The 16,501-nt window shown below is 46.9% G+C and overlaps 1 protein-coding gene across 1 annotated transcript in view; it reads left to right on the top strand.

Moving 5' to 3' along the window:
- Positions 1-16,501, top strand: part of HFM1 (helicase for meiosis 1) — a 3,754,865-nt gene that overhangs the window by 2,433,973 nt on the left and 1,304,391 nt on the right. Inside the window, exon 28 of the mRNA XM_085599940.1 lies at positions 709-812. Within this exon, the coding sequence (XP_085456066.1) occupies positions 709-812 (104 nt within the window). The remainder of the gene's footprint in view (positions 1-708; positions 813-16,501) is intronic.

The following is a 16,501-nucleotide window of genomic DNA, read 5'->3' as shown; positions in this document are numbered from 1 at the left end:
TGCTATAGTGCTGATGACTTGCATCAAGGCACTTGTCTTTCTGTCTGTGCGTTAAAAAGCCTCGGAATATGTCCATAAATGTTTCCTGATGCAAGCATGTATTCCTGAATCAGACTGCTTGACCCAGTGTGTAGTAATTGTATAGCTCTTCAATCACCGGTGGCACTGCACCCAGGATAATGTACTGCATGGCTAAACACTTATAAGGTACCAAAGGCGAGACCTATTGGCTATGCTAATGCTTGTTTTAAAGTAGCACTGGCTTATTTCAGGAACATGGGCTGCTTTAAAAAAATCCATCTTAAAATGTAAACACAGGGATAGTGGTCTGCTGTCCTTGTTGGCCACCGTCCCTGTGTACAATTAAAGGGGGTTCGCCATTTTGGGTGGCCTAATTAATATTAATCAGGCAGGTCTTCAGCCATTGCCTGCATATGGTGATTTTGCAGTGTGACCCATTAGTACATAGGTCACTTTGCATCACTTTGCAAAAATTAATTTAACATTGGCGACTACTTCTTGTGAACGGTACATCTTGCCTCTGGTTCTGTATGGGACTAGTGTGCTGTGGTGCCGTCTGCCCCATGCTATGTGCAATGCTACTTTAATAGATGTCACACTTTGCAACAAATTCACTGCTGGAAGTAATTGATGGATTTGGGGAACCTATTGCATATACAGAAAAAATAACTATACCTTTTCTTATAGGGACTCAGTCTTATTGAAAACTGGAAATTGGACGAAGAAACTTGAAGTAAAAAGATCTAATAAGTCAGAGGAGCTAAGTGTAAACCTTATTAGTTCCGAATACGGTATGTCTGCTGCTGTGAATAGTATCTATTCTGTGTAAAAACATTTTAAATACATTTTATCAATGAACAACTTCACTCACACGTCTAAGCATTTCAGTGATATGTATAATAATACATTCCATTACCACATATATTGAATATTGATTTGCTTATTATTTACACATGCTATCTTTTACTCTATTGTCATCCTTTCCCAAAATGTTTTCAAATAAAATAAGAAAACAACTAACTCTTCATTTTAGAGCATTCACAGTGTACTATTAGCAACACACACACTCTATCTGTCCCACATTTATTGGTTCATACCCACTTATCATAATATATACAAGGTGCCCTCATTTATAAGGGTGTTTCGTCAGGGTGTTAACCGCTTTCAATAGATCGACATACTTCTACGCGTACTCGCCGATGCACCATACTAGGATCACTTAAGAGATCCTTTCTGGTACTTACCCCGTTATTTGCATTGTCCTTTCTACCTATATATTCAGCCGGGACGGAAGTATAACCGGCGGAGAGCCCTGAAAAAGTTGTGGGTTAACACCCTGACGAAACACGTGTTGGCTGCACATCTGATCACCAATTAAAAAACCACAAAGAAAGAAAACGCCATCTGACTGCTGTTATAATTGTGTTCTTTATGACTGACAGTCATTTATACTGTTGATATTCTCATGTGTGCACAGGTCATCTGTAATACTTAAATCGTAGACATCGGTCTGTGTTGGGGGTTTAGGGTTATCCCCCTACCTTTGGCACCATGCAAATTTGTGTTGCAATATACTCACATGCACACGAGGAGGCGCCATCGTATACTGCATCACGTCAAACCCTCTATGAGATTTTCTCATTTATAAGGGGCTTTCAAGGATGGGACAGCAAGAAGTGCAAAGGAAACTGGAAATTAACAAAACGGATTTTGTCTTTGCTTCGTGTATGCACATATACTCTCACACACAGAAATACAGGCTCAACCTTTCACTCAAACAACGGTGATACAAGCTCCCATACTAACAATACTTCTGATGACAAAGACTTGGCACCATTGATTTTACCCCGCATTGCCTTCCAGTTTAACTAGTCATCTCAAAGAATGCCTCGTGTTGAAGGTGCTGACTTGCTCCAGTCGATTTCAGTTATTAAACTAGCAATAAGGTCTGTTAAATTGAATATATATGACTTTAGTTTGTTGAGAGAATGTTTATCATGAGGTAGTCTTCAAGTGTCAAATGTGACTATCGAAGTCCTACAAAAACCATATCTAGTAGGATTGTGTCTTCTACTTAATAACGACGTGCCGAGGACATAACACTTCTCTTAGTTTTATAGGAAACGTTTCGACAGTGTTAGAGTCTCAAACATGTTACAACAATAATACCAATTGTTGTAATTGGTACTTAATTTGATTAAAAATATAATCATAAAAGGAAAACATACATACAATACATATACAAAACTGAGAGGTTAAGATAACCAAAATGTAATAAGTCTACAAAATTTGAAAACCACATTGTCTTTCGGCATGTCAAGACAGATTTTGAAAGGAACTTAGAGCAAAACAAACTACATTCCCCTTTAGTAAAGGTAAAAAGCAAAGAACTGTTCTATGCTGAACGAAGTTGTATCTTTTCGATGTAGGAATTAAAAAACATTTTGAGTAAATACAGTACAATTTGCTGAAAGATTCGAAATGGCAAAATGCCTAGACAAAGACCTCATCACAGTGACAAACACACAAAGTGGTAATACTGATCCAGTGGGAAACAGATTTAGAAATGAGTAATACCGGTCCGACAACAAGTAAGGAGTTTCCTATTCACACACCCAGCCACCTTCGATGAATCGGAATAAGTTCTTAGGCATGTCTGCAGCCTGATACCAATTGAATATCAGATGTCCACTCCTGCTCCAGTTCAGTCTTCTCATAGGAACAATGAGCAGAGTTAAAAGTCAATTTGGGACTCCCCTTCTCCTATATCACAATTTCACCCATAGGCGGGCTTCACCTCCCTTTTAAATATCGGCTTTAAAATACACAAATGTGTAATGAAGTAGTCTGTTCACCTTCACACAGCGCTCTATCAGCCATTACTTCCAGTGTTCACTACATTAACACAGGTGTCCCGTAATCACATCTCTAAAATTACCCTGCCGGGGGAGGGTGGGCTACCTCGGAGCAAGCTAAGCAACAGAAATTCTTTGCTCTCTATGATCGTGGGGATACCTGTGCGGACCAGATAGATCCCTTTCTCATCTCCTGCCATTGGCCTCCGCTCAGGCCCCAGACTAGGAAACAATTGGAGGAGCCCATCACGGCAGAGGAGCTCCAAAAAGCATTAAAAAGCTTTCCAACTGGGAAATATCAAGGTCCTGATGGCCTCACCCTAGCGCTGTATCGCCTCTTCTTCCCGGAACTGCGGGATCCATTGCTGAGACTCTTCAATTCCTTTTCAGACCTGAAAGCTGTCACGCCGTCGATGACCGAAGCCGAAATAGTGCTCATCCCCAAGCCAGGGAAAGATCCGACTCTGTGCACGTCATACCCCCCCAATATCACTGTTAAACATCAACATTAAATTGTATACAAAAATTCTGACCCAATGGCTTGCCCCTCATCTCCCGGGCTTAATCGAACCAGACCAGGTGGGTTTTATTCTGCAGTGCCAGGGGGCGGATAATCTTCGAAGAGTAGCCCAATTAGTGGAGAAGGTTCAACGTCAGGGTGTTCCGGCCTTCCTCCTGTCCCTTGGCGCTGAGAAGCCCTTTGACCGGGTCAACTCACCCTTTCTCAGAGCAGTGCTGCAGAAAATAGGACTGGGCCCGGTCATGATTGCACAAATCATCGCACCCTACGCGGCACCATCGGCAAGGATCAGAGTTAACGGACTCCTCACTCCTCCTTTTTCTATACGTCAGGGCACGCGCCAGGGGTGCCCGTTGTCACCCCTCCTCTTTGCCCTTGCGGTGGAGCCCCTGGCGAATGCCGTTCGACAATCAGCAAAAATACGAGGCCTTCACATCGGACGGGTTGATCATAAGATAGCCCTCTTTGCCGATGACCTCCTTTTGACACTTACCGACCCCGTGAGCTCGCTTCCTGCGCTCCTGGATGTACATTCTCAATTTGAAACGATCCCAGGACTCAAAATTAACCTCACAAAATCGCAGGCGCTTAACCTTACCCTCCCCCGCAACAGCTAGAAGTCATGGGAGATACTATTCCCTTTCAATGGGCTCCACGATCTATCCGATACTTACAAAATGTCACTCCTCCCTAAGGTCCTGTACCTTTTTCAGGCACTCCCAAAACCTATACCGCAAAGGGACATCCAAAGCCTACAGCGGGATGTCACTATCTTCATTTGTGGAAGGGGGAGACTGCGCTGTTCCACGAAGGTTTTAATGCAGCCTCGAGACTGGGGGGGGGGGGGGGCTGGCATGCCCCGACCTCTTAACTTACTACTGAGCGACACACCTGCGCTATATCTCGGAGTGGGCGGTTCGGGAGAGTGAGAAGCCCTGGTTCCACATGGACAGGGCCGTGGCCTGTCGACCGCTGTGGGACCTAGCTTGGCTACCGCGGGGAGCCCAACATCACAGTGCTTACATTGCTACCCCAACGAAAACGGTCCTGGAGATCTGGGACAGGATAGCGGTGTCTAGGGGCTTAACCACCTTCCCCTCCCCCAACACACCCCTAGCACGTAACCAGGAATTACCACCGGCCCTCTCTCCTATAACCTTCCCCACGTGGGCTGCTGGTGAAAGCCGGGTCATACAGCAACTTTTTGAAGCGGGCCGATTCAAATCCTTTGAGCAATATCGGAAGGACTTTCATCTACCTAGAACAACACGCCTAGAATATTTGCAAATACGCCACTGGCTCCACTCCCCTGCCTACACGGAGGGCGCGACACGCAACTTACACCGTTTGAAACCTTAGTTTGATCGTTTGATGGCTCCCGAGGGCTGATCTCTAGGAACTACAAAGTTCTCCAGCGCGCACAAATAGGGCTTCCTCATCCCTACCAAACTAGCTGGCAGACAGACCTTGAGAAAGACATCCCCCTGACCAATGGGAGCAGCTCTGTCGAGATATTCCCCACATTTTTAAGAGCATCGCACAGCAGGAATCGGCATACAAAATTATGACCTACTGGTATTATACTCCCCTTCGACTCCATAAGATGTTTCCGGACTTTTCACACCTGTGTTGGCGCTGTCAGGCTTCCCAGGGATCCTTTCTGCATATATGGTGGTTCTGCCCCCTTATCATTATCTTCTGGAAAGAGATCTTGAGCCACATTAGGGAGGTTGTGCGCTTTCCCCTGACGAATGACCCGGGGATAATAATACTAGGGATCCGCCCGAGGTCCCTTAAAGCTATGACACACTCGGACTGGCGCCTGATCTTTCACATGCTCACGGCGCCGAAATAGGTTATTGCGCTCCATTGGAAGAAGGCCTTCACCCCACCCTACACGATATGGCTCACTCATCTGTGGCATGTTAATGTTATGTTATGTTAAATAGTTTATATAGCGCATGAATCACCCCCAGGGGGGTCTCTCGGCGCTTGCGGAGCTGTAAAAGAAAGTGGTATAGTGTTATTCCAAGAAGAGGGTAGTTTTCAGAATCTTTCTGAATTTGAGGTAATCAGAGCATTGTCTTAGGGATAGGGGAAGTTGGTTCCACGTTAAAGGCGCCTGATAGGAGAAGGTTTTACCTCCTAACCGTGTTCTTTTTATCCTTGGGATTAACAGCAGAGATTTAGAACGGGATCTCAGGTCTCGTCTGGGGGTATATTGATGGAGCCTTTCCGCCAGGTACGGAGGACCAGGACCCCACAGTGCCTTGTGCATCAGGCAGCAAAGCTTAAACTTCACCCGTTTACGCACAGGCAGCCAATGAAGTTGATGAAGCAAAGGGAGGGAGGCTGACCTGTAGGGTGCCTTGGCAACTAACCGTGCTGCGGTGTTTTGTACCACCTGCAAACGACTAAATGTAAATGTAAATGTGCAGGAATTTATATAGCGCAAATCACCAAGCGGTCTCTAAGCGCTTGCTTAGGGAACCCGTCCTGGTATTCCCCTGTGAGATAACCCAGCAGGGCATCCGCAAGGTGAAAGCCAGGCATCCCGCCGCGAGGGGCCCATGTGGAGATTAAGCAAGCTATTGCCCAGAGTCGCAGAGTGTGAACCCATGAATTGAGTATGCACTGGAGCGAGAATTATCGAGTCCATGGACATTTATGGACTCAAGACCCAGCCGAGCCGGGAATTGAACCCTGGTCCCGGGCTGACCTCTGCTTCCAGGTCTGCCTCCTCTAACCAGTGAGCCACACTTCTCCACTAAGGGCAGTCTCATTGGCGGCGACCATAAGGGCATTGCAGTAGTCCAATTTATTCAATACCAGAGCCTGTACTAGTGTCTTACGGAAAGAATCCGGAAGGAAGGGGAGGGCTTTCCTCAGGAGGCCCAGTGCCTGAAAGCATGCGCTGACTGTGTGGGAGACGTGATCTTTCATAGTCAGGGCCTGGTCAAGACGTACTCCTAATTTTTTTGCTGTCGTTGTAGGGTAAGTGGCAGAGCCCAATTCAATTGGCCACCAAGCAGGTGACCACAGAAGGGGAGCATCTCCAAAGAGAATAATTTCCGTTTTGCTGGCGTTCAACTGAAGGAAGTTGCTACTCATCCATTGCGAGATGGCCAGCATACCTGAGGAGAAGGATGCTTGGGCTGTCTGAGAAGATTTGTCGAAAGGGAAAATGAGTTGGGTATCATCCACATAAGATACAGGGATGAACCCAAGTGTTCTCAGAAGTGAGGCCAAGGGGGCCACGTAAATATTAAACAGCGTAGGGCTCAGACAGGAGCCCTGTGGCACGCCCTTGGACAGTTTTTCAGTGGAGGATCGAAACGGGCCCAGATTGAGAGTTTGGGTGCGGTTGGATAGTAAGCTGGTTACCCATTTCAGTGCCTTTCCCCCCAGTCCGGTCTCCCTTATTCTCCCGAGCAGGGTCTGGTGATCGACCGTATCGAAGGCGGCGGAGAGATCTAAAAGAACCAGGAGAGTGGATTGTCCTTGATCTAGCAGGAGGGAGATAGGGCGTAGGTCATCCATAGGGGCTTTGTTGTTTTTGCGCAGCGGAATGACCTGGGCCGCTTTCCAGATGGAGGGTACCAGGCCTTTTTCTAGGGAGGAGTTGAGTAGGGGGCTGACGGAGTCTGCAAGCATAGAGGCAAGGGAGGCTGAAATCTTTGCAGGCATGACATCTAGGGGTGAACCAGATTTGACCTTGCACATAAGTGCTATGGTCTCCTCTCGTGAAAGAGGGGGGAAGGTCAACAGAGTTCCACAACCAGTATTGGGGGTTTTGGGGGTGTCGTCTGTCGTTGGAGTATGGTGTGTCTTTGGAAATTTGTCGTATATGGCATCGATTTTTTGTACAAAGAAAGTGCTGATTTTATTACAGAGGGTCTGAGAGAAGTTTTCGTCTAGATCACAGGCTTTGGGGCGGATGAAGTCTTTCAGAATTTGGTAAAGAATTTTGGAAGTATTCCCTGCCTGACTTAACTGCTGAGCTATGTGGGATCTGCGGGCCTGTTTGATGTCATTGTGATATAGGGTAAGAGCAGCTCTATAATTCTCTTTATCAGTATCAAGGTGGGTGCGACGTCACCTTCTTTCCAGATTTTTGCAGCGGCTTTTAGTCTTGCGTAGTTCGGGAGTGAACCATATGGCCTGGGTACGTCTAGGAACTTTTGTACCGGTCTTTAAGGGGGCAATCACGTTAATGGCCGCTAGGGCAGTAGTATTGAAGAGAGTAAGATTTTCTTCAAGGTTGTTAGTCAGGGGATACCTGGGGCGTATGAAAGCTGAGGGAAAAGATTCAGGGCTAATTTTGTGCCACTGTCTAAATGAGAATTGGGTGCGTGCTACCGTTGTGGGGGTGCGCATGGAGTCCCTGCACTTGAAAATTAATGAGTGCATGGTCCGTACAGCACACGGGGCGTGGGGCTTCGCAGGTGAGCCGGGGTGTGTTCGCGAAAATAATGTCGATAGTGTGGCCCGCAGCATGAGTGGGGCCGCCATTCATTTTGGTGAGGTTCAATGTAGAGAGGTCGGCAAGAAAGGATAATGTTTCTGGAAGGTCAAGACGTTCGCTATGTATATTAAAATCTCCTAGCAGTAGAAATTTGCTGGCGGAGATCACATGGGGGGGGGTATTATTTCCATAAGTTGCGTAGAAAAATCCGCGATGGGGCCCGGAGACCGATATACCAGTGCCCCTCTCCATAAGTCGTTGGGGGCCATTTCCATCCTAGAGATCAGGATTGCGATCTGTGTGTTAGTACGTTGTTCAAGATTCGTAATTTTTACTTGCTCGTTGTGAATAATAGCGACCCCTTCTCCAGATTTTGACTGCCTGTCAAGTCTCTGAATCCTATAACCTTCTGGAATGGCAACCGAGATTGTGGGGCCACTAGAGGGTTTCAGCCATGTCAGAAAACCCACATCGGGTGATTCGGTATTTAGTATGTCCCAGATCTCTATGGCATGTTTGGGGAGGGATCTTACGTTACCCAGAAACCCTTTCCAGGTGTTGGCATGTCATGGCGGTGGAGCGGCTCTCTCACAGACTAGCACACACTAACACTAAATTTGAACGCACATGGCAGCCATTGATCTCACACCTCTCCAAACTGGAACATGCCCGATCAGTCCCACCCCGTTTGAGGGCCCTCCAACTATTTGCCAACCGTATACTTCTAGGGGGGGGGGCATGTGACGATGAAGCGGGATAGAGGGTGGGGGTGGTCCACACTCTTTCTTGCAGAATGTGGATATAGTCCCACACCAAATGGTACTTAAACATCCTCACCTAGGGCACCCCTACACCAAGGAGCTACAGAACCACCCTCCCTTCCTTTGTCTTCCTTCCTGTGCTATCCTTTTCTTACTTCTATCTCTTTAAGTCTTTTGATTTTGGGACTCCACCCGTCCCTATTGTTATTTTTCCGCATGCTAACAGACAAAAGGGGACACACCCCTGATCTTTGCGTGCTGGCAGTACTTGGCACTCCTACAAGTGGTGGGCCAATGGTAAAAAGCCCAAGATAGCGTGGAGGATAATGTGGACAAAACTTAATGAGGCACCATGTTTTACACACCTGCACTTGCCCATTGCAACGCAAGGCTTTGCTATATGTATCAGTTCTCATAGCCTCACTGCTGTAGACTAATAATACATTCTCTGTATTTTGTCTGCCAAGCTCTGCCGCTAACACTCATGGCCTGATGCTTGTGAATGTTATTTTTCTTGTTGGTGCAAAACTCAATAAAAGAGATCTAAACAAAAAAAATATATATACTTTGCAAGATATCCTTAAAATTGCAGAAATACCTCAAAAACACAGTTCGTACGAGTCGGTAGCTGGGTCCGGGCCTACCTTGTTGCTGAAAACAACAGAGTCTAACTGTTCCAGTCGACCGCGTCGGTACGGGCCAGGGAAAGCATGGACAGACTCGTGAACAGTACCTTTCTCGTTGCGCTGGCTCGTTGGTATGAGTGGTCATGGCAACCGTTGCAGTGTGTTGCAAAATGGAAGCGGTGCACGGTGCGGTGCCCTCATGATGCGGTGCAGGCAGTGGTTCAGTGATGATCGTCCAGAAGCCGTTGGTGAGACCAAGGCTTACGGTGCAGGGCGAGGCGGTGCTCATTGCAGTGCTGGCAGGTTGCAATGCAAGTGACAAAGTCAGTTAGCGGGAGCTGGCGTCAGTCGGCCGAGACTGCTGTGTGCCCCCCAGCCACAATGCGGTCATGGATGTCGAAGTAAGCAGCAGCGATGGGGTCAGTGAGACCAGGATGGTGAAGTGAAGCTAGGTGGTCGGAAGTGGTGCCCACAGGTCACGGTGCAAGCAGCGGCTTGGTGGTGGCGGCAGCATTCATCATCGTCGGTGAGATCAGGGTTGTGAGGTAAGATGCAGACGGTGCCTTCTGTGGTGCCGTCGGGACACAGAGCCAGCAACAGAGTCGGTTACATTTCCCTTCTCAGTGGCAACTGAAACAGCGGTACCCAGAGGTTGGTGAAGTCTTTGCAGTCCCTGAGACTTCAGAACAGGAGGCAAGCTTTACTTCAGGCCCTTGGAGATACTCAGCAGATTAAAGAAAGTTCAGTCCAGTCCATTCACTGCCCAAGGCAGAAGCAGCAACTGAAGGCCAACCAAAACAAGCAACAACGCAGCAAACCGGCAGTACTTCTTCTGGCAGCTCTTCCAGCTCTCTTGGCAGGTTTCTTGATTCCAGCGAGTTCTAAAGTTCTGGGCCCAATATTTATACTCAAACTCTCTTTGTTCTCTCAGGTAGAGAGTGTCTGTGCTTGGTTCTAGCCAGTTTGGTCCTCTGTGGCCCAGCTTCTCAGCAGGATGTGGAGACAGCATTGTCCAAGGCAGACAAAGCCTATTCAGGTGCATGGGAAATCTTCTACCCCCACTTCAAATGTAGACCAGGCCTATTCAGGTGCTAGTGAAAACTCCTCCCACTGTTCTGAATGCAGCCCAGCCCTGACTCATTCAGGAAAGTCAGGACACACATTAACCCCCAAGGTGGCTGTCTGAGAGAATGCACATCCCCAGCCCCTGTCACTCCAAAGCCAGACAGTCAATACACAAACCAGCAGAGGCACGTAGAATGGCTAACAAGAAAATACCTAATTTCAAAAAGTGGTATTTTTATACACAGAACATAAAAATCATCTTTGCTAAAACATTCATTTTTACATTCTGAGTTCAGGCATACTAAACTCTACTTTCCTATCGTGTCCCAATGGAAAGTTATATTTATAAGATGTTATAAATAAAATTCTCATTCTATCCTATGGGACAGATAGCCTTTCCATAGTGAAAAATGAAATGCACTGTAATTCACTACCAGGACATGCCACACGCAACAGTACATGTCCTACCTTTAAAATACACAGCACCTTGCCCAAAGGGGTACCTAGGGCTTACCTTAGGGGTGACTTATATGTACAAAAAGGGAAGATTAGTGCCTGGCAAGTGGGTGCACTTGCCAGGTCAACATGTCAGTTACAAACTACGAGCAGACACTGCAGTGGCAGGTCTGAGATACCTTTACAGGGCTACTTCTGTGGGTTGCACAATCAATGCGGCAGGCCCACTGGTAGCATTTGATTGACAGGCCCTGGCACTCTCAGTGCGCTTTTACTAGGGGCTTACCAGTAAATCAAATATGTCAATCAAGGAAACACCAATCCATAACAAAATTTACACAGAGAGCATATGCACTTTAGCACTGATCAACAGTTGTAAAGGTCCAAGAGTCCTAAAACCAACAAAAACAGGTCAGGAAAAAATAGGAGGAAGAAGCAAAAAGATTATGGATAACCCTGCAAAAAGGGACATTTCCAACACTATTCATAACAATTCTTTATTTATGCACACCTCTCCATCCGGACCTCCTCCCGCTCACCTCAAAGAACTTTTCAACCAAATCCAGATAATGCTCAAAAAAGGGGCCATCGAAGTGGTTCCAAAATCACAAAAGTGGTTGGGGTTCTATTCCCGTTTTTTCCTCATACTAAAGAAATCTGGGGAGTGTCGCCCCATCCTCGATCTAAGGTCTCTCAACAGATTTCTCAAGGACCAATCATTCCGCATGCTCACGCTAAAGGACTTCCTTCAATTCTTCTCTCAGGGCGATTGCATGACGACAATCGACCTTCAGGATGCTTACTTCCATGTGCCAATAATTCCACGCCACAGGAAGTACTTACGTTTTCGTGTAGGTCACAGGGATTTCCAATTCAAGGTCCTGCCCTTCGGCCCCCGCGGGTCTTCACAAAGATCCTGGCTCCGGTGGTGGCCCATTTGAGACTAACGGGCATACAAATATTCCCGTATTTGGACGATTGTCTCATCAAATCTCAATCCTCCCACCAAGTGGCCCTCGATACTCAGCGCTGTCTCACTCTGTTTCAGTCTCTGGGCTTGTCGATCAACTTGCAGAAGTCTCAGCTCACGCCAGCTCTGTACAGGACCTTTCTCGGTGCCACCATCGATACGAGCAGGGCTATGGCCTTTGCCTCTGCAGAGTGGCAAACACGGATTCCACAGCTCGCAAGCTCCATCGCAGCAAAGCAGTCAGTTTCCGTCCGCATATTAAAGTCCTTTCTGGGGATGGCATCCTCCTGCATCGCTTTGATACCACATTGCAGACTGAGGAGTCGTACCATTCAGGAGGAATTGGACAGGCAGTGGCGTCAGGTCTCCGGTTCCTTCAACGACCAGCTCGTGGTGACAGCCCGCATGGCTAAGGCGCTGCATTGGTGGACTCGTCCTTCCAACATCGCAGCGGGAACATCTTTTCTAACGACAGCCCCAGAGCTCGTTCTTACTACGGACGCATCCATGGAAGGATGGGGCGGACATCTTCAAGATTTATCCATCAAGGGCAAGTGGACAATGGTTCAGCGTACCTGGCACATCAACAGATTGGAGCTGATGGCCATTTTCTTGGCGTTGAAATCCTTCCGCCTCCAGCTCCAGGGGGAGTCGGTCCTCATTCAGACGGACAACACCACCTGCATGCACTACTTGAACAAGCAGGGCGGGACAAGATCTCCGCTGCTTTCCCGACTGGCTCAGAGGATTTGGAGTTGGGCCATAGTCCATCGGATTACGCTCCTGGCAGTTCACCTACCCGGCATTTCCAATATTCTAGCGGATGCACTCAGTCGGTCAACGTCATCGACCCACGAGTGAGAATTGCACCAGCCGACTCTAGACTTTGTCTTCGGCCTTTGGGGTCGCCCGACTATTGACCTTTTTGCAACCCCACAGAACAGCAAATGCCAGTCCTACGCAAGCTGGTTTCCCCACAAAGGGTCGTGCGGAAATGCCCTTTCGATAAATTGGTACAGGATATTTGCGTACGCTTTTCCGCCGATCCCTCTGATTCCTCGAGTGTTGCGGAAGATGCGGCAACAACCGTACCAGATGCTCCTCATAGCTCCACGGTGGCCTCGGCAGGCATGGTTCTCGGAGTTGCTCCTCCTCTCCCAATGCGAACCCATCCTTCTTCACCCGAGGCCGGACCTTCTAACAATGAACGACGGGCGGATATGCCATCTGAATCCCAGTTCACTCAGCTTGTCGGCTTGGAACCTGAGCACCTTGAATTTGCTCATTTGAACATTCCACCAGCCTGCAGGGAGGTGTTAGCTAGGGTGAGGGCGCCCTCCACAGTGAAAACTTATAAGCTAAGGTGGAAGCGATTTTGTCTTTGGTGTGCGTCGGTCCACATACATCCAGTGCACGCCTCCCCAGAACACATTCTGCCGTTCTTCCTGCAGTTAGCGCAGTCTGGACTGTCACACTCTACCTAAAGGTCTTTCTAGCGGCAATATCTCGCTTTCGGCAGGACGGCTCGTCCTCTCTCTATTCATCTAGAGTAATACAGCAATTTTTCAAGGGTCTCTTCCGAATGTTCCCGCCCATTCGGCGTCCTCCACCCACGTGGCGTCTTAACATCGTATTGGCTCAGCTCATGAAGGCGCCCTTTGAGCCAATCCATTCGGCGGATTTCAAATTCTTAACTTGGAGAGTGGCCCTCCTCCTTGCACTGACTTCCTCCCGCAGAGTCAGTGACATTCACGCCTTTACAATACAACCTCCGTTTCTTCAATTCAGATCGGACTGTGTAATTCTCCGCACTAATCCGGCTTTCATGCCTAAAGTACCATCCGATTTCCATCTCAATGAACCAGTAATCTTGAAAACCTTTTTCCCGCATCCGCAGTCTCCAGCGGAACAAAGTCTACACTCTTTGGACTTAAAGAGGTGTCTTAAATTCTACATCAGCAGAACACAATCCTTTCGCAAGTTGGATCAGCTGTTTGTGGCCTACGGACGCACTTGTAAAGGACAGTCGGTTACCAAGCCCACGATTGCCCGTTGGGTTTCTTCAGCAATCTCCTTTTGCCATCAAAGGGCTGGCAAGCCTCTTTCTTCTGGAGTAAGGGCTCATTCCACGAGAGCAATGCCATCTTCCACTGCCCTGTTCGCTGCTGTACCCATCCATCAGATTTGCTGGGCAGCTACGTGGTCCAGCAGGCACATGTTCACGAAGCACTACTGCCTGGAGTCGATTAATGAAGCAGACACGGCTGTGGGACAGGCAGTTCTGCGGAATCTGTTTAAATAAGGTGAGCCTCTGCTACTTCCCTCCTCCTTGGGTATTCTCTATTGCGTATTAAATACATTGTCATTGTATTTCATGCAATATTAATACGGCCTTGTCAGCCGGTTGCTGCTTACTGCTCACTATTCTATTCAAGCATGTGAATCTATGAAAGACACTCCAATACTGGAGAAGAACAAATGTTACTTACCTGTAAACTGTGGTTCTCCAGTATTGGTGTCTTTCATAGATTCACATGCGACCCACCCTCCTCCCCTCAGAGGCTCTCTTCTCCTCATTAGACTCTTTTGTCACTCTTGTGCTACGAAAATCTGAGGGCCTGAGCCTCTGAGGAGAAGGTTCTAGAGGGTGCTTGCGCCTGATTGGCTAGAGTTTGAACTATAAAACGACAAGGATATGTCAGTAAAGTGATTCTTTTTTCTCAATGCTTTCCTATGTCTCAATACTATCCTATGGTATTTTCACTTGATATGTTATTTGAATTATATATATATAAAGTTTATTTGGATATGTATATGCTATTATGTGGTTATGTATATATATGTATATACATGATACTTATTGCTTTTTATATACCGTGGGACTCCCACTTCGACGACGGGGAATATTCAAGCATGTGAATCTATGAAAGACACCAATACTGGAGAACCACAGTTTACAGGTAAGTAACATTTGTTCTTCTTTAAAAAAACGGGTAGACCTTTGTATTCTAACCAAATACTTCAACACATACCAGACCTCTACAAGAGTTCACCCTGCTGTGCAATAGCCGATGCTCCCACGGAAGGATGGCAGCCAGCCCCTTTACATATATACTTGAAACACCCATTTCAAGGAGTATTTCTTCAATTGTGTCCAACGTATTTAATTTGCAGACTTTAAGGAATATTTTCCCCTCTGTTTTATCCATGAAGTTCAAGTATCTATTGTCAGTAACTTCAATGTCGTACAGCAGAGTAGGGGTAACCTTTATATTGTATATATATTTAAATGATTAAAATGTCTTCGTACAGATGCCCAATAAAATGTAGAAGGGGCATTTGCTTGAGCCATCTCTTTAATTGAAATTTGAGCAATATGATCCTTATTTGATAATTTAGCGCAATTTGTTTCCCCAAGTGCTGTTATGAATTAACCAATTCCAACTCCTCCCTCCCTAAAAGCCATTTATATTTTCTGGAGTTTTTACTACCCTTGTCTCTGAAGGTCGTGAATTTACTCTTCTTTATGTTAGTTTTCAAGTGGAGGCTGTCAGCATAACTATGCAAGCAATCCAACTGGTTTTTTTAAACCACTAGGAGTAAGGTCTAAAATCATGATATCATCTGCATATAGTAACGTGGCTATATAGTGGGAGCCTAATTTGCATTCGAAACTACGTGCAAAGTATAAATATACAAAGAAAACAATCAAGGAGCAAATAAACAACCTTTATTTTTTTTAATTGATGGGGGGAAAGCCCACATCCGCCTCCAAGTAAAATATGACAGCAAGAAGAAGAGTAACAGGCTATTATAATTTTAAGGAGAGGCTCAGGGAGGGTAGGTCTGTGTGGGGTCTAGAATGGAATAGGGAATGTTGGGGACGGTGGATTCTGTGGGCGGTAGTTGCTGCCTGAGGTGGATCGCTGACGGTCAGTAAAGAGAATTCTTACCACAACGACAGGCTCCATTGTATGTTTTTAATGGCGACGAGTTGGCCGTCAGTCTGTCCACCTCCAGTGTGCTGACTGCACCTCTCTGGATCCTGTTCCTCCCACCACGGAGTGCTGATTCCTTCGCACTGGTGTCTTTACCTCTCCAGCCCTTCGGTCTTCATCTGTTCCACCTGCGATATTCCCTGCTGTATACTCAGTACTTTCCAGGGATTTGGTGTGATATTTGGCATCGCGTTGGTCATTTGGCATCACGCGGTCCTAGCTCGTGCTGGAGCATGTGATCAGAAATCGTTTGGCATGCAATCTTTTTTCGGCTGGCAGCGGATGTATGCGCGCACAGCTGCGCGCACCTACAATTACATTACTGGTGGTTTCCTTGGAGAGGGAGGATTACACTTCATGGGAGATGCCGTGGCTATATGTGCGGCGGACATCTTTGAGGTATTTTATTGTCTGCAGGGTGACAGGCACAACTATAGTCATGCCTGTCAACCTTTAAGCCTGCTGCAATACACCCTTAATGTATTTGCGGCAGCCATCTTTAGAGTACTACATTGTGTACGGTAACAGGCACACCCATTATCATTGCCTGTCAATCTTTTGGACAGTTGTTTGGTCACTATACGGTGATAGGCACACCCACTTACTTTACTATGCCTTCTCCATTAATACAAGTCGGTGATAGGCACACCTTCCATTTTCTGTAACCTTACGTAATCTTTCATCTAACTGCCCAGTTACTGACTATTCCTGTTAAGTTCGCATTTTTTCTGGCAGCGACTCACTTTGCGTGCACATAGAGTTAT

This window comes from Triturus cristatus, chromosome 4_2, assembly GCF_964204655.1.
Source record: "Triturus cristatus chromosome 4_2, aTriCri1.1, whole genome shotgun sequence".
Lineage (NCBI taxonomy): Eukaryota > Metazoa > Chordata > Amphibia > Caudata > Salamandridae > Triturus > Triturus cristatus.
This window is presented reverse-complemented; position numbering and strand designations above follow the sequence as displayed.